Consider the following 18,495-nt stretch of genomic DNA (forward strand, 5'->3'; position numbering starts at 1 on the left):
AAGTTTGAAGGAGTGTTGCATCGCCCTATACACTGCTACTCTGTCTCTCTGTCTGTCTGTTGCTTTATATCAAATGAATAGAACAGAACGTATGTGTAACAGTGTAGGTTCCGTCCCTCTCTTCGCCCCAACCTGGGCTTGAACCAGGGACCCTTGCACACATCAACAACTGACACCCACGAAGCATCGTGCCACAAAAGCTGCGGCCCTTGCAACGCAAGGGGAACAACCACTTCATATCTCAGAGCGAGTGACGTCACCGATTGAAACGCTATTAGCGCGCACCACCGCTAACTAACTAGCCATTTCACATCGGTTACATATGTGTGGGCGCACGTGTGTGTACGTGCACGCCTGCGTGTGCATCTGTGACCAATGCACAACACATTCCAGTGTAATATTCAACCAACCACTGATATGGTTAATGCCAGAGGGAAGATATGAATGACTGATATCATGCACTTAAAGACATGTCTGACAGACAGTAAGGCCTCAATCTCACATTACTAACAGGACACCATTTTGAAGAATAGCCCTGCCACTATGACACATATCAATTTCTAGAGAGTGCATGAGGAGAACTACAGGAAGACTACAGCAGGTAAGTACCAAAGATTGACTTTATTGATGGCTCTGCCCCTCCCAGGTGAGGTGAAAGATTATATCTAGTCAATCATTCACTAGGACTATAGTTGAACAGGTATTTAGTCTGACTGGGGTTGACAGTGATTGAACATCAGCAGCGAAGCGTCTCATCTGTGGTCATTTGATCCAGGAGCTGCAGGAGGCCTAGCGTTTCTTACTGCAGACTTATACCACCTGTGTGAGTTTTGATGAGTTTTAGTTTGTATTTACATTTGACATACAATACAGTAAATAGCTACCATATCAATGTTTAACTCAAAGTCATTAAAGGCAGACTGAGAAAATGATTCTGGCAGCAATTGTTGTCAGTTGTAGTTTAGTGAATGTTTTCCACTCTTAATTATACACTGAACTGAACAAAAATATAAATGCAACAATTTCAAGGATTTTACTGAGTTACACTTTATATAAGGAAATCAGTCAATTTAAAAATATTCATTAGGACCAAATCTATGGATTTCACATGACTGGGAATACAGACATGCATCTGTTGGTCACAGATACCGTAAAAAAAAAAAGTTAGGGGCGTGGATCAGAAAACCAGTCAGTATCTGGTGTGACAACCATTTGCCTCATGCAGCGTGACACATCTCCTTCACATAGAGTTGATCAGGCTGTTGATTGTGACCTGTGGAATGTTGTCCCACTCCTCTTCAATGGCTGTGTGAAATTGCTGGATATTGGCAGGAACTGAAATACGCTGTCGTACACATCGATCCAGAGCGTTCCAAACATGCTCAATGGGTGACATGTCTGGTAAGTATGCAAGCCATGGAATAACTGGGACATTTTCAGCTTCCAAGAAATATGTACAGATCCTTGCGACATGGGGCCATGCATTATCATGCTGAAACATGAGGTGACGGAGGCAGATGAATGGCATGACAATAGGCCTTAGGATATCGCCCATACCATAACCCCACCATGGGGCACTCTGTTCACAACATTGACATCAGCAAACCGCTCGATGATGCTGAACTGCAGTCAAGTCAAGATCCTGGTGAGGTCGACGAGCACGCAGATGAGGTTCCCTGAGACGCTTTCTTACGTTTGTGCAGAAATTCCTCAGTTGTGCAAACCCACAATTTTATCAGCTGTCCGGGTGGCTAGTCTCAGGCGATCCCGCAGATGAAGAAGCCGGATGTGGAGGACCTGAGCTGGCGTGGTTACATGTGGTCGGCTGGGGCGGCAGGTAGCCTAGAAGTTAGTGTTGGGCCAGTGACCGAAAGGTTGCTAGATTGAATCCCCGAGCTGACAAGGTAAAAATCTGTCGTTCTGCCTCTGAACAAGGCACTGTTCCTAGGCCGTCATTGTAAATAAAAATGTGTTCTTAACCGACTTGCCTGGTTAAAGGTTAAATAAATAAAAATGTTGTGAGGTTGGTTGGACGTACTGCCAAGTTCTCTAAAACGATGTTGGAAGCAGCTTATGGTAAATAAATGAACATTCAATTTTCTGGCAACAGCTCTGGTGGACATTTCTGTAGTCAGAATGCCATTTGCACTCTCGCTCAACTTTAGACATCTGTGGCATTGTGCTGTGTAACAAAACTGCACATTTTAGTGGCCTTTTATTGTCCCCATGACAAGGTGCACCTGTGTAGTGATCATGTTCGGGCAGCAGCGTAGCCTAGTGGTTAGAGCATTGGACTAGTAACCAAAAGGGTGCAAGATTGAATCCTCGAGCTGACTAGGTACACATCTGTCAATCTGCCCCTGAACAAGGCAGTTTACCCACTGTTCCTAGGCTGTCATTGAAAATAAGAATTTGTTCTTAACTGACTTGCCTAGTAAAATAAATTTAAAAAAATGCTGTTTAATCAGCTTCTTGATATGCAACACCTGTCAGGTGGATGGATTATCTTAATAAAGGAGAAATATTCACTAACAGGGAGGTAAACAAATTTGTTCACAAATCAAAAGAAAGAAGCTTTTTGTGCATATGGAACATTTCTGGGATTTTTGATTCCAGCTCATGTTGCGTTTATCTTTGTTCATTATATAATGAGTAGTTGAATCAGATGACTACTGTTGATGTTGACAGATAAATGTTTTCCTGCAGAGCTCAAAGAGCAGGGACCTGTTAAAGTGCAGAGGGTTTCTGCTTGGCAGGCAGTACTGTGTAATCTCTAGTATCTCACGGAGCCTCTAGTTTTTAAGCAGTCTTTTAAGTGGTCTCTGTTTATCATAGGAAGACATTCATATGTGGAAAGGCAACATTATTCATATTTGGAAAGGCAACAGTATTCAATGTAAAACTCATCTTAATGTATATTATTGTATGTCTGTTGTACCATCCTTCTATGGGGGAATTCAGATGCATAAATGGAACTTAATTCCCTTTTTATCCCCTTTTCTCTATTCTGACCTTGAACTGAAGCATGGGGCAATGCATGTGCTAGCCAGCTAACAGTTTGGGGTGGATATCACAGAAATTGAGGTGCTGTAACGGGTGTCGTAAGGATTGGACTAAGGTGCAGCGGGAATGTGTATACTCATCTTCTTTATTTTTATTAAAAGAAGGAAAAACAAAAGAAACACGTATACAAAACAACAAACGACACTAAACATTCCTGTCAGGTGCACAGACACAAAACAGGAGACAACTACCCACAAACCCCCATAGCACAAACACCCCTATACATAGGACCTTCAATCAGAGGCAACGAGGAACAGCTGCCTCCAATTGAAGGTCAATCAACAAACCCTAAACATAGAAGTAGACTGAACATAGAAAAACACTAACCTAGAACATAGACCAAAAACCCCAGAAAACTCTAAACAAACACCCCTCTTACATAATAACATAGCCCAACAAACCCTGAAACACTCTAAACAAACACCCCCTGCCACGTCCTGACCAAACTACAATAACAAATAACCCCTTTACTGGTCAGGACGTGACAGTACCCCCCCCCCCCCCCCCCCCCCCCAAAGATGCAGACCCTGGATGCACCTAAAACAACAAAACAAAACTGGATCCAATAACTCTAAACACAAACAAAAAATAATCCCCAACTAAAGGGAGGGAAGAGAGGGTGGCCACCGTCACCGACGGTTCTTGTGCTACACTCCCCCCTCCCCAACCCACCTACTATGGAGGTGGCTCAGGCTCCGGCCTTACTCCCCAACCTAACCTGTCCACCCCCGCTAAGTACTTATTACATTTTACCCCTCCCGAAGTCTCTGGGCTATGGCGCATCGCTGAAGACCTCGGGCTGATGTGCGTCGCTGGAGACCTCGGGCTGATGCGCGTCGCTGGAGACCTCGGGCTGAAGGGCGTCACTGGCTGCGCCGATTCCAGACTGTAGGGCGACTCTCACTGCGCCGATTCCGGACTGTAGGCCGTCTCTCTCGGTTCCGGACTGTGGGCCGTCTCTCTCGGCTCCAGACTGTGGGCCGTCTCTCTCGGCTCCAGACTATGGGCCGTCTCTCTCGGCTCCGGACTGTGGGCCGTCTCTCTCGGTTCCGGACTGTGGGCCGTCTCTCTCGGCTCCGGACTGTGGGCCGTCTCTCTTGGTTCCGGACTGTGGGCTGTCTCTGCTGGCTCCGGACTGTGGGCCATCTCTCTACGGGGCACTGTCGCCGGAAGCTCTGGACGGGGCACTGTCGCCGGACACTCTGGACAGGGCACTGTCATTGGACACTCTGGACGAGGCACTGTCGCCGGACACTCTGGACGAGGCACTGTTGCCGGACACTCTGGACGAGGCACTGTTGCCGGACACTCTGGACGAGCACTGTTGCCGGACACTCTGGACGAGCACTGTTGCCGGACACTCTGGACGAGGCACTGTTGCCGGACACTCTGGACGAGGCACTGTTGCCGGACACTCAGGACGAGGCACTTTTGCCGGACACTCTGGATGGGGTACTGTGGCCGGACACTCTGGATGGGGCACTGTTGCCTCAAGTCCTGGATAGGGAATGCGCACTGGAAGCCTGATGCGTGGTGCTGGCTTTGGAGGCGCCAGACTGGAAACACGCACCTCAGGGCTAGTGCGAGGAGCGGGAACAGGACATACCGGACTGGGCTGACGCACTGGAAGCCTAGTGCGTGGGGCTGGTACTGGATGTACCAGACTGGAGACACGCACCCCAAGGCTAGTGCGAGGAGCGGGAACAGGACGTACTGGACTGGGCTGACGCACTGGAAGCCTAGTGCGTGGTGCTGGCTTTGGAGGCGCCAGACTAGGGACGCGCACCTCAAGGCTAGTGCGAGGAGCGGGAACAGGATGTACTAGACTGGGCTGACACACTGGAGGCCTGGTGCGTGGGGCTGGTAGTGGAGGTACCAGACTGGAGACACGCACCTCAATGCTAGTGCGAGGAGCGGGAACAGGACGTACTGGACTCTGAATAGGCACTGGAGGTCTGGAGCACACAACCCCTTCTGGCTGAGTGCTCACTCGAGCACGGCACTTACGAGGGGCTGGAATCATTTGCACCGGACTGTGCGTGCGCATGGGTGAGATCGTGCGCACTTCCGCATAGCACGGTGCTTTCTTGATCCGCTGCTCCCCATAATAAGCATGGGGAGTTGGCTTAGGGCTCACCGTTGGCCCAGCCAATCTTCCCGTGTGCCCCCCCAAAACGTTTATTGGGGCTGCCTTTCAGGCTTCCTTGCTAGCCGTGTACCAACATAGCGTCCACGGTCCTCTTCAGCCTTCCTCCATGGTCCTTCACCCGCTAGTATGCTCCCACGTCCAAGACTCCTTATAACTCTGCTGCTGCTCCTTCCTCCACTGCTTGGTCCGTTGGTGGTGGGTAGTTCTGTAACGGGTGTCGTAAGGATTGGACCAAGGTGCAGCGGGAATGTGTATACTCATCTTCTTTATTTTTATTAAAAGAAGGAAAAACAAAAGAAACATGTATACAAAACAACAAACGACACTAAACAGTCCTGTCAGGTGCACAGACATAAACAGGAGACAACTACCCACAAACCCCCATAGCACAAACACCCCTATACATAGGACCTTCAATCAGAGGCAACGAGGAACAGCTGCCTCCAATTGAAGGTCAATCAACAAACCCTAAACATAGAAGTAGACTGAACATAGAAAAACACTAACCTAGAACATAGACCAAAAACCCCGGAACACTCTAAACAAACACCCCTCTTACATAATAACATAGCCCAACAAACCCTGAAACACTCTAAACAAACACCCCCTGCCACGTCCTGACCAAACTACAATAACAAATAACCCCTTTACTCGTCAGGACGTGACAGGAGCGGCATAGGTGTGTCTACAGATGTGCATTCTGACCTTCACTTTTTCTCAATCGCATACAAGCATTTTTTTAACCATGTTGTCAATTTTCTAAGCAGACTTCACAAGAAACCGAACTCTGTGACCTTTTGAAAAAAGAACAGTAAATGTGTTTTCAAAATGTAGTTGCCTTTTCAAAACATAAATACATTCATCAAAACTACAGTGCCTTCAGAAAGTATTGAGAGGGATGAGGCAAAAGGTATGGCAATTAAGTCTGGCTGCCCAACTGATTGGCAAACGTACTGCAAATTAAGAAATCATGTGAATAAACTAAATAAAAATAAAATACACTATGCTATGAAACAAAGAAATTATATAAAGAATGCTAGTAAAAAGCCAAGTCGGCTCCATCTTTCATTGAATCAGATGGTTCATTCATCAAAGTCCACTGATATTGCCAACTACTTTAATGACTTTTTCATTGGCAAGATAAGCAAACTTAGGGATGACATGCCAGCAACAAATGCTGACACTACACATCCAAGTATTTTGGACCAAATTATGAAAGACAAGAATAGTACATTTGAATTCCGTAAAGTCAGTGTGAAAGAGGTGAAAAAATGATTGTTGTCTATAAACAATGACAAGCCACCGGGGTCTGACAATCTGGATGGAAAAGTACTGAGGATAATAGCAGACGGTATTGCCACTCCTATTTGCCACATCTTCAATTTAAGCCTACTAGAGAGCGTGTGCCCTCAGGCCTGGAGGGAAGCTAAAGTCATTCTGCAACTCAAGAATAGTAAAGCCCCCTTTACTGGCTCAAATAGCCGACCAATCAGCCTGTTACCAACCATTAATAAACTTCTGGAAAAAATGGTGTTTGACTAGATACAATGCTATTTCACAATAAACAAATTGACAACAGAATTTCAGCATGCTTATAGTGAAGGACACTCAACAAGCACAGCACTTACACAGATGACTGATGATTGGCTGAGAGAAATTGATGATAAAATGATTGTGTTATGGCGTTGATGCTGCTATGCTATGCTGTGGATATAGTTACTTATCTAACAGAACACAAAGGGTGTTCTTTAATGGAAGCCTCTCAAACATAATCCAACTATCAACAAGGCAGGTCCTACAGGCCCTAGTTTTGTCGCACCTTGACTACTATTCAGTCGTGTGGTCAGGTGCCACAAAAAAGGACTTAGGAAAATTGCAGTTGGCTCAGAACAGGGCAGCACGGCTGACCCTTGGATGTACACAGAGAGCTAATATTAATTATATGCATGTCAATCTCTCCTGGCTGAAAGTGGAGGAGAGATTGACTTCATCACTACTTTTATTTCTGAGAGGTATTGACATGTTGAATGCACTGAGCTGTCTGTTTAAACTACTGGCACACAGCTCGGACACCCATGCATACCCCACAAGACATGCCACAAGAGGCCTCTTCACAGTCCCCAAGTCCAGAACAGACTATGGGAGGCGCACAGTACTACATAGAGCCATGACTACATGGAACTCTATTCCACATCAAGTAATTTACGCAAGCTGTAAAATTAGATTTAAAAAACAGATTAAAAAAACACCTTATGGAACAGCGGGGACTGTGAAGCAACACAAACACAGGCACAGACACATGCATACACACACAAATGATAACATACTCATGGATTTAGTACTGTAGATATGTGGTGGAGTAGGGGCCTGAGGGCACACAATGTGTTGTGAAATCTGTGAATGTATTGTAATATGTTTACAATTGTATAAACTGCCTTAATTTTGCTGGACAACAGGAAGAGTAGCTGCTGCTTTGGTAGATGCTAATAGGGATCCATAATAAATAGAAATACAGTACAAATTACACCCCTAGACATTTTGCACATTTTGTTGGGTTACAGCCTGAATTTAAAATTGATTACATTTATATTTTGTCTCACTGCCTATACACAATACCCCATAATGTCATAGTGGAATTATGTTTGTAGAACATTTTACAAAATGATTTAAAAATGAAAAGCTAAATTGTCTTGAGTCAATAAGATTTCAATCCCTTTTTTATGGCAAGCCTAAATAAGTTCAGGAGTAAAAAATTGCTTAATAAGCCTCACAAGTTGCATGGACTCATTATGTGTGCAATAATAGTGTTTAAGGTGAATTTTGAATGAATACCTCATCTCTGACCTCACACATACAATTATGAGTCAAACAGTGAATTTCAAACACAGATTCAACCACAAAGACCCGGGAGATTTCACAATGCCACACAAAGAAGGACACTTACTGGTAGATGGGTAAAAAAAATGACATTGAATATCCCTTTGAGCATGGTGTAGTTAATAATTACACTTTGGATGGTGTATCAATAGTCATTACAAAGATACAGGCATCATTCCTAACTCAGTTACCGGCGAGGAAGGAAATCGCTCAGGGATTTCACCATGGGGCCATTGGTGACTTTAAACATTTTTGAGTTTCATGGCTGTGATAGGAGAAAACTGAGGATGGATCAACAACATTGTAGTTACTCCACAATACTAACCTAGTTGACAGAGTGAAAAGAAGAAAGCCTGTACAGAATAAAAATATTCCAAAACATGCATCCTGTTTGCAACAAGGCACTAAAGTAAAACTTTAAAAAATGTGGCAAAGAAATTCACTTTATGTCCTGAATACAAAGTGTTATGTTTGGGGCAAATCCAACACAACACATCACTGAGTACCACTCTTTATATTTTCAAGCATGGTGGTGGCTGCGTCATGTTATGGTTATGCTTGTCATCGGCAATGACTAGGGATTAGAGTGAAACGGAATAGAGCGAAGCACAGGCACAATCCTAGATGAAAACCTGTTTAAGTTTGCATTCCAACAGACGCTGGGACACAAATTCACCTTTCAGCAGGACAATAAGCTAAAAGACAAGGCCAAATATACTCTGGAGTTGCTTACCATGTCAACATTGACTGTTACTGAGTGGCCTAGTTATAGTTTTGACTTAAATTGGCATGAAAATGTATGGAAAGATTTGAAAATGGCTGTCCAGCAATGATGAACAACCAACTTGACAGAGTTTCTAAATCATTTTTTAAATAATTTTCAAATATTGTACAATCCAGGTGAGAAAATGAAGATTTATTCGTACAACACATTTCAGACATGGAATGTAACACAACGTGCGTCACAGGAAAAAACGAATACAAAATTAAAATAAAAACTGAAATATTTACTACACAACAAACATTATATTGCCTTTATATTGCCTCCAAAACTTCCAGTGAATGAGCACACCAATTTACAAAATTACTCATCATAAACGTTGATAAAATTTACAAGTTATTGAAAGAATTATAGATACACTTCTCCTTAATGCAACCGCTGTGTCAGATTTCAAAATAGCTTTACGGCGAAAGCACATTGTTCAATATTCTGAGTACAGAGCTCAGCCATCAAAGCAAGCTATCCAGTTACCCGCCAAGTTCTGGAGTCAACAAAACTCAGAAATAGTATTATAAATCTTCACTTACCTTTGCTGATCTTCGTTGGAATGCACTCCCAGGACTCCCACAAAAAATGTTAGTTTTGTTCGATAAACTCCATATTTATGTCCAAATACCTCAGTTTTGTTCGCGCGTTCAGATCACTAATCCAAAGGCATAATGCACGAGCGCAAAACCCGAGACAACGTCAAAAAGTTCCATTACCGTTCGTAGAAACATGTCAAACAATGTTTACAATCAATCCTTAGGGTCTTTTTAACATAAATCTTCGATAATATTCCAACCGGACAATAGCGTATTCATTACAGAGGAAAAAGAAGGAACGGCGTGCCTGCGTGCCTGCGTACCTGCGCAGTAAACAACTCCTTGGTCTCAGGCTTGAGACAACTCTTATTCTCTCCCCAGTAACAGTAGAAGCATGAAAAAAGGTTCTAAAGACTGTTGACATCTAGTGGAAGCCTTAGGAAGTGCAAAATGACTCCACAGACACTATAGTTTGGAAAGGCAATCAATTGAAAAACTACAAACCACTTCCTGGTTGGATTTTTTCTCAGGTTTTTGCCTGCCATATGAGTTCTGTTATACTCACAGACATCATTCAAACAGTTTTAGAGACTTCAGAGTTTTCTATCCAAATCTACTAATAATATGCATATCCTACCTTCTGGGCCCGAGTAGCAGGCAGTTTAATTTGGGCACGTTATTCATCTGAATTTTCAAATACTGCCCCCTGTCACCAAGAAGTTAAATGATATATGACACTTGTATTTTCATGAAAGTTTAGTATTACGATTTCTGTCATTTGAATTTGGCGCTCTGCAATTTCACCGGATGTTGTCGGTGGGTCGCTTGAGGCACGCCTAGCCCACAGGTCAACATACACAAGGCTGCGGGGCCAGATGGATTACCAGGGCGTGTGCTCCGGGCATGTGCTGACCAACTGGCAGGTGTCTTCACTGACATTTTCAACATGTCCTTGATTGAGTCTGTAATACCAACATGTTTCAAGCAGACCACCAGAGTCCCTGTGTCGACCCGTAGCACTCACGTCCGTAGCCATGAAGTGCTTTGAAAGGGTGGTAATGGCTCACATCAACACCATTATCCCAGAAACCCTAGACCCACTCCAATTTGCATACCGCCCAAACAGATTCACAGATGATGCAATCTCTATTGCACTCCACACTGCCCTTTCCCACCTGGACAAAAGGAACACTTATGTGAGAATGCTATTCATTGACTACAGCTCAGCGATCACTCAAAGCTCATCAAAGCTCATCACTAAGCTAAGGACCCTGGGACTAAACACCTCCCTCTGCAACTGGATCCTGGACTTCCTGACAGGCCGCCCCCAGGTGGTGGGGGCAGGTAGCAACACATCTGCCACGCTGATCCTCAATACTGGAGCCCCCCAGGGGTGCATGCTCAGTCCCCTCCTGTACTCCCTGTTCACCCACGACTGCATGGCCAGGCACGACTCCAACACCATCATTAAGTTTGCAGACGACACAACAGTGGTAGGCCTGATCACCGACAACGACGAGACAGCCTATAGGGAGGAGGTCAGAGACCTGGCTGGGTGGTGCCAGAATAACAACCTATCCCTCAACGTAACCAAGACTAAGGAGATGATTGTGGACTACAGGAAAAGGAGGACTGAGCACGCCCCCATTCTCATCGACGGGGCTGTAGTGGGGCAGGTTGAGAGCTTCAAGTTCCTTGGTGTCCACATCACCAACATTCTAGAAGATTCTACAGCTGCAACATCGAGAGCATCCTGACTGGTTGCATCACTGCCTGGTATGGCAATTGCTCAGCCTCCGACCGCAAGGCACTACAGAGGGTAGGCTAACAGGGCTATCTGCATTGTGTCCCGCCACCCACCACTCGCCAACCCCTCTTTTACGCTACTGCTACTCTCTGTTCATCATATATGCATAGTCACTTTAACCATATCTACATATACATACTACCTCAATCAGCCTGACTAACCGGTATCTGTATGTAGCCTCGCTACTTTTATAGCCTCGCTACTGTATATAGCCTCGCTAATGTTTTTCACTGTCTTTTTACTGTTTTTATTTCTTTACTTACCTATTGTTCACCTAATACATTTTTTGCACTATTGGTTAGAGCCTGTAAGTAAGCATTTCACTGTTGTATTTCACTGGTTTGTACTTCACTGGTTTGTATTTCACTGGTTTGATTTCAAACCAGCATTTCACTGGTTTGATTCCAGGCTGTATCACAACCGGCCGTTATTGGCCGTCATTGTAAATACGAATGTTGTTCTTAATTGACTTGCCTAGTTAATTAAAGGTAAAACATGTTTTATTTCTTTAAATAGATTGACCGTTATGACGATGCCTTTATTCTCGGCGTGAAGATATTTCAACATGTCCAGGTGATAACACGCTACACTCAAACTTGGTTCCCAAGTTCCTAGACCAAACCATTTTTGGTATAGTGTCCCATTATATTTTTATTGAGCAAGTGTGATCATAATCATTATTTTAGTGGTCCGCAGTAGATGTCCTAAATGCCCCTGAGCCTGCAAATGTGAGCTAAACAGTGCACTTGCACTTCAGATGTGTTTTGAGGCTATGGATGAGAAAGTGAACTTCTCATTTCCAAAAATGTAGCTCAGCTGGAATACTGCTTTGCGATCTAAGGATTACATTAAATAGGCACACTATTTTTTTACTGATACATCTGGCAATGTTCATATCTTTGGCACAAAACGTACAGTATAAGCAAAAGCATTCACTGTGGAAGTTGATACGTGTAGGCCCTTCATATATAGGCTAAACCCAGCACTTTTTTAAAGCATTAGTTTATGAAGTCAGTTATTGTTTTTTTGCTCAAATTTGACCAGCACCTGTCAAATTCAAAACACAGGGATGTCGATTCGCGCTTCTAGTATTATCAGAGGATCTTAGTGGAAAAACAGTAGGTTATTCTGGCTGGAATTATTACTCTACTGCTATGCAAAAATGAATGACATGGTAGATTCAGATGGGACTTAAATTTGGGTTTGTGCACATAATTACACAACCCTATCTCCCCCAGTAAAAATAATCCCATGCAGATAGGGATTTTGTGTGTTACATGAATAATCAGCAGTAGTCTCTTGATGACCTGTGCTCACAATGTTCTTAAATACAACTTCAATCACAAAAATGATATTCCATGTTGAGTGCAGAAGCTAACAGCTAACAGCTAGCAGCTAACAGCTAACAGCTAGCAGCTAACAGCTAGCAGCTAACAGCTAGCAGCTAACAGCTAGCAGCTAACAGCTAGCAGCTAACAGCTAACAGCTAACAGCTAACAGCTAACAGCTAACAGCTAACAGCTAACAGCTAGCCAGACCGATAACTACAACACTTGAATTTGGAAGTTCAGTTTTTCTACATTTCCTGTCTTACTCCATTAGCTATTTCTCTCCACTAGGTGGCAGTATTTACTCTTACAAATCTACAATTCCCAATTGAAATAACACCATTCTTCATACACTGTAATGTATAAATTGATAAGAGTTAGGTAAATTAGTCATCCGTTTGGAAAAAGGATTTGTAAATACAAATATAGCCATTGTTATAGATGATTTTTCCTTATGATTACTGAAGAAGAATGTCAAACCAGTCATGTGGAAGGAAACTGAAAATCATATCTATATGACATACATTTCCTCCACAGTGAAGTACAGTAGGCTATAAATAGCTGTGCTGTTTTTCAGAATTGTAATTTTATGCCCTCATAATTTGCGGGGATTAAATCTGATGACCCTAGCTATAGGCTTCTCTAGCGCTGAACCCACCGAGTTACATTTACATTACATTTAAGTCATTTAGCAGACGCTCTTATCCAGAGCGACTTACAAATTGGTGCATTCACCTTATGATATCCAGTGGAACAACCACTTTACAATAGTGCATCTAAATCTTTTAAGGGGGGGGGTTAGAAGGATTACTTTATCCTATCCCAGGTATTCCTTAAAGAGGTGGGGTTTCAGGTGTCTCCGGAAGGTGGTGATTGACTCCGCTGTCCTGGCGTCGTGAGGGAGCTTGTTCCACCATTGGGGTGCCAGAGCAGCGAACAGTTTTGACTGGGCTGAGCGGGAACTGTGCTTCCTCAGAGGTAGGGAGGCGAGCAGGCCAGAGGTGGATGAATGCAGTGCCCTTGTTTGGGTGTAGGGCCTGATCAGAGCCTGAAGGTACGGAGGTGCCGTTCCCCTCACAGCTCCGTAGGCAAGCACCATGGTCTTGTAGCGGATGCGAGCTTCAACTGGAAGCCAGTGGAGAGAGCGGAGGAGCGGGGTGACGTGAGAGAACTTGGGAAGGTTGAACACCAGACAGGCTGCGGCGTTCTGGATGAGTTGTAGGGGTTTAATGGCACAGGCAGGGAGCCCAGCCAACAGCGAGTTGCAGTAATCCAGACGGGAGATGACAAGTGCCTGGATTAGGACCTGCGCCGCTTCCTGTGTGAGGCAGGGTCGTACTCTGCGAATGTTGTAGAGCATGAACCTACAGGATCGGGTCACCGCCTTGATGTTAGTGGAGAACGACAGGGTGTTGTCCAGGGTCACGCCAAGGTTCTTAGCACTCTGGGAGGACGACACAAGGGAGTTGTCAACCGTGATGGCGAGATCATGGAACGGGCAGTCTTTCCCCGGGAGGAAGAGCAGCTCCGTCTTGCCGAGGTTCAGCTTGAGGTGGTGATCCGTCATCCACACTGATATGTCTGCCAGACATGCAGAGATGCGATTCGCCACCTGGTTATCAGAAGGGGGAAAGGAGAAGATTAATTGTGTGTCGTCTGCATAGCAATGATAGGAGAGACCATGTGAGCATATGACAGAGCCAAGTGACTTGGTGTATAGCGAGAATAGGAGAGGGCCTAGAACAGAGCCCTGGGGGACACCAGTGGTGAGAGCACGTGGTGCGGAGACAGATTCTCGCCACGCCACCTGGTAGGAGCGACCTGTCAGGTAGGACGCAATCCAAGCGTGGGCCGCGCCGGAGATGCCCAGCTCGGAGAGGGTGGAGAGGAGGATCTGATGGTTCACAGTATCAAAGGCAGCAGATAGGTCTAGAAGGATGAGAGCAGAGGAGAGAGAGTTAGCTTTAGCAGTGCGGAGAGCCTCCGTGACACAGAGAAGAGCAGTCTCAGTTGAATGCCCAGTCTTGAAACCTGACTGATTAGGATCAAGAAGGTCATTCTGAGAGAGATAGCAGGAGAGCTGGCCAAGGACGGCACGTTCAAGAGTTTTGGAGAGAAAAGAAAGAAGGGATACTGGTCTGTAGTTGTTGACATCGGAGGTATGGTCTCTAGAATGTTTTAATTATATGCCCAGGCACGTCAGTGTAAGTTGTTCCTGAGGGTCGCTAGCAATAGTGAATCATATTAGGCTAAAGTTGTGTAATAATTTGGGACATGTAGCCTATTTGAATCATTATGGAACTCAGACCACACTTGGCTGTTTGGATCCTGGCACACAGTTCATGACGACTGGACCGTTGTCATACAGTTCCATTAGTGAGGATCAGGGTAGATTTATAGGACTATTGTTCAACCCCTATTGTACACTTTTTTCACCTTCAAATATTTAATAGATTGAACTTGAATAACTTTCAGGATGAATCACACCACTGTATTTTTTTATTCAGCAATATATTTTGTGCATAAAGGCTTATAAATATAATTCTAGAAATATGTAAATCTAGAAATCTGTTTAGGGTTCATAAATACTTTCCTAACTCTAAATAATTTGCAATCTATTTTAAATCTACTAGTTGGTGCGGAAACTAAGACAAATATTCATATATTTACAATAGATTGCTTTCTTTCTTTGATTCCTAATGTTCAAAACCAGATGTCAATATATTCTAGTGAGTCTGTAGACAAAATTATAATTAAAGGTACAGCGTATTTAAAGGGATGGCTTAAGATAAATGTACTGAAAACCTATTGAATGAAAACTTCACAAGAAAATATGTTGGCCAGCAAATAGGAGAGTTTTCAGAGGTTGAATGAAATGTATTCATTGTGTGCAAGGAAGCACCACCTGCAGAGCGTGTTACATGCCTGCATAAGTTAAGTCTGAATACCAACTACTGAGAAGTGTGTAGGACACATTTCCTAAGTCTGAATCGGCCCCTTTGGCAATATACTGTGGAAAATGCTGTACACTACATGTCGATCTAATATGTTTCTCTCATCAGGTTTCATGGGACCAGAGAAGCTGCAGAACTCTGCAGTGGTATTTGAGTTGACCGGCTGTGGGCAGGAGGACTGAGACAGGAGTCCATCTATTTGAGTTGACCGGCTGTGGGCAGGAGGACTGAGACAGGAGTCCATCTATTTGAGTTGACCGGCTGTAGGCAGGAGGACTGAGACAGGAGTCCATCTATTTGAGTTGACCGGCTGTGGGCAGGAGGACTGAGACAGGAGTCCATCTATTTGAGTTGACCGGCTGTGGGCAGGAGGACTGAGACAGGAGTCCATCTTAAACCCAGATCATTGACGTAACCAACCCTCTGACAGGGTCATGGTGTACCTGGCCCACACGGTTCACTGGCAGTTCCTGGGCCTAGTGATTGGCTGTGTAGGTTGGATCCTGACCATGGCCACCGCGGGCTACAACGAGTGGAGGCTGTGGTACATAGAGGACGTCTCCGTGGTAACCTCTGGCGTGGCCTGGGTGGGCGTGTGGCGGGTGTGTTTCTACAGCCACACTCTACCCGACTCAGAGTCCTGCCAGCCAATCGGCATTGCCGACCCGTTTGTTCCCGTGGAGATCTCCGTGGCACAGGTGGTCATCATGGTAGCAGTGATCACTGGACTCTTGGGAAACATCCTTGGTGCGTACGCAGTGAGGAACATCTATTTTGGTCAGAAGACTCATGACTTTATCAGACTGATGTTCTCAGGGGCCGGGGGGCTGTATGTCCTGACAGGGGTCAGCTTTCTGGTCCCTCTAGCCTGGAATGTGAAATCTGTCCTGACTAATCAGACCGTAGCATTCCCCCCAGAGTTCCACCTCCCTCCCGCTCCCCTCAGACAGGAAGTGGGCGGAGCTATCTGGATGGGGGTTGGTGCTTCGATCTTCCTTATCTTCGGCGGTCTCCTATTCCTCTGCTACAGGTATGTTATCAGGGCTAGTGGAGAGAATGACAAGGACCCTCTACATGAGCCCCCCATAAGACTAAAGTCTATATTAGAGAATGGAGACAAGGAGACCAGAGACAACCCTGCCTTCCAGGCTGAGGAAGACTTTTAGGGTTACTTCTAAACTCCCCGTCATGGATTTAAAAGCATAGAATTGGTTTAAGCATTGGCTGGAGAGAGTTTCTGCCATTGTTAAATACATGCAAGAAAGTGTGCAAGTACACACTTTGGGTGAAGGGTGGGGAATCAGAATTCAACCATAAAACACGGGAAAACAGAACCCTAGAACCCCTTCTCTCTGTGATATTATAATTTTAGCATGATCGTTGAAGTTTAGAGTACAGCTTTGACAAGTGCATAGACGCAGTGATCTACATTTTGGTCTCTGATAAATGTGACTAATGAAAACTGGAATTGTTTTGATTGATTATATATATTTGCAACCTAATTTATTTGAAATGTTGTAACTGTAATTTTGTAGTGATCATGCTTGAATTGTTGGTCACATTGCTGGAACTGTTGTTCTCGGGGCACCATTACAAATGAGACCCTGATCTCAATGGATTCCGCAGTTAAACAAAGGCTAATAATAAAATAAAATGAACAGGACAAAGTTAATGAAATCCTTGGAATGTCATCATGTGTAAAATAACTTTTAAAAAATGTAAGTGAAAAGAATGGGGCAGCTGTACTGTATTGTTACTGCATATAATTTCATAATAAATAGATTTTTATATTGAAATCACTTCCTGCTATGTTGCTCCTGTTGTTGGACCCCTGCCGTGAATGAAATTAACTTTACAGCACCTCTCAGTGTGGTGCCAACACTTCATACCCAGCTCTCTGGGGCTGCGTCTCTATTCCCTATAGCACCCTATTCCCAATATAGCACAACATTTGACCAGAGCTCTATGTAAAAAGTAGTGCACTATAAAGTGATTAGTGTGGAATGTGAGACACACATTGATACTCCTTTATACTGCAGCAGTCAAATTGTAATCTGTTGAGAATGGAATACTGTTTGTGACAAATCTCAGTGGGAGTTAGTTATGTGATTCTTCTTAAAAAATGAGTTAATCCAGGGAAATTAATTTTTTAATTAGATTAGATTTTATTTCTCAGCTGGAGTTTTGGTATTCTGAATGAACTTAGTCCAAGTAGGGCTCTCTCTCTCTCTCTCAATTTCAATTTCAATTTAATGGGCTTTATTGGCATGGGAAACATACTTTTTTGTCTTATTGTTTTTTTTTAGGTATTTCTCTTAGAACTGCGTTGTTGGTTAAGGGCTTGTCAGTCAGCATTTCACTGTGAGGTCTACACCTGTTGGTTAAGGGCTTGTCAGTCAGCATTTCACTGTAAGGTCTACACCTGTTGGTTAGGGGCTTAACCCTAACCCTAACCCTTGCTGCTGTGATGGCACACTGTGGTTTTTCACTCAATAGATATGGGAGTTTATCAAAATGGTATTTGTGTAATCTGAGGGAAATATGTGTCTCTAATATGGTCATACATTTGGCAGGAGTTTAGGAAGTGCAGCTCAGTTTCCACCTCATTTTGTGGGCAGTGTGCACATAGCCTGTCTTCTCTTGAGAGCCAGGTCTACCAACGGCAGCCTCTCTCAATAGCAAGGCTATGCTCACTGAGTCTATACAGAGTCAAAGCTTTCCTAAAGTTTGGGTCAGTTACAGTGGTCAGGTATTCTGCCTCTGTGTACTCACTGTTTAGGGCCAAATAGCATTCTAGTTTTCTCAGTTTTTTTTGTACATTTTTTCCAATGTGTCAAGTCATTATCTTTTTGTTTTCTCATGATTTGGTTGGGTCTAATTGTGTTGCTGTCCTGGGGCTCTGTGGGGTCTGTTTGTGAACAAAGCCCCAGGACCAGCTTTCTTAGGGGACTCTTCTCCGGGTTCATCTCTCTGTAGGTGATGGCTTTGTTATGGAAGGTTTGTGAATCGGTG

The 18,495-nt window shown here is 44.2% G+C and overlaps 1 protein-coding gene across 1 annotated transcript; it reads left to right on the top strand.

The window, feature by feature from the left end:
• Positions 1–729: 729 nt before the first annotated feature.
• Positions 730–17,260, top strand: LOC115151402 (claudin-34). Its single transcript, XM_029695307.1, has 2 exons — positions 730–823; positions 15,592–17,260. Exon 2 carries the CDS (start codon positions 15,918–15,920, stop codon positions 16,647–16,649), a length of 732 nt encoding a protein of 243 aa, XP_029551167.1. The 5' UTR covers positions 730–823; positions 15,592–15,917; the 3' UTR covers positions 16,650–17,260.
• Positions 17,261–18,495: the final 1,235 nt, after the last annotated feature.

This window comes from Salmo trutta, chromosome 17 (genome assembly GCF_901001165.1).
Source record: "Salmo trutta chromosome 17, fSalTru1.1, whole genome shotgun sequence".
In the NCBI taxonomy this organism is placed as follows: Eukaryota; Metazoa; Chordata; class Actinopteri; order Salmoniformes; family Salmonidae; genus Salmo; species Salmo trutta.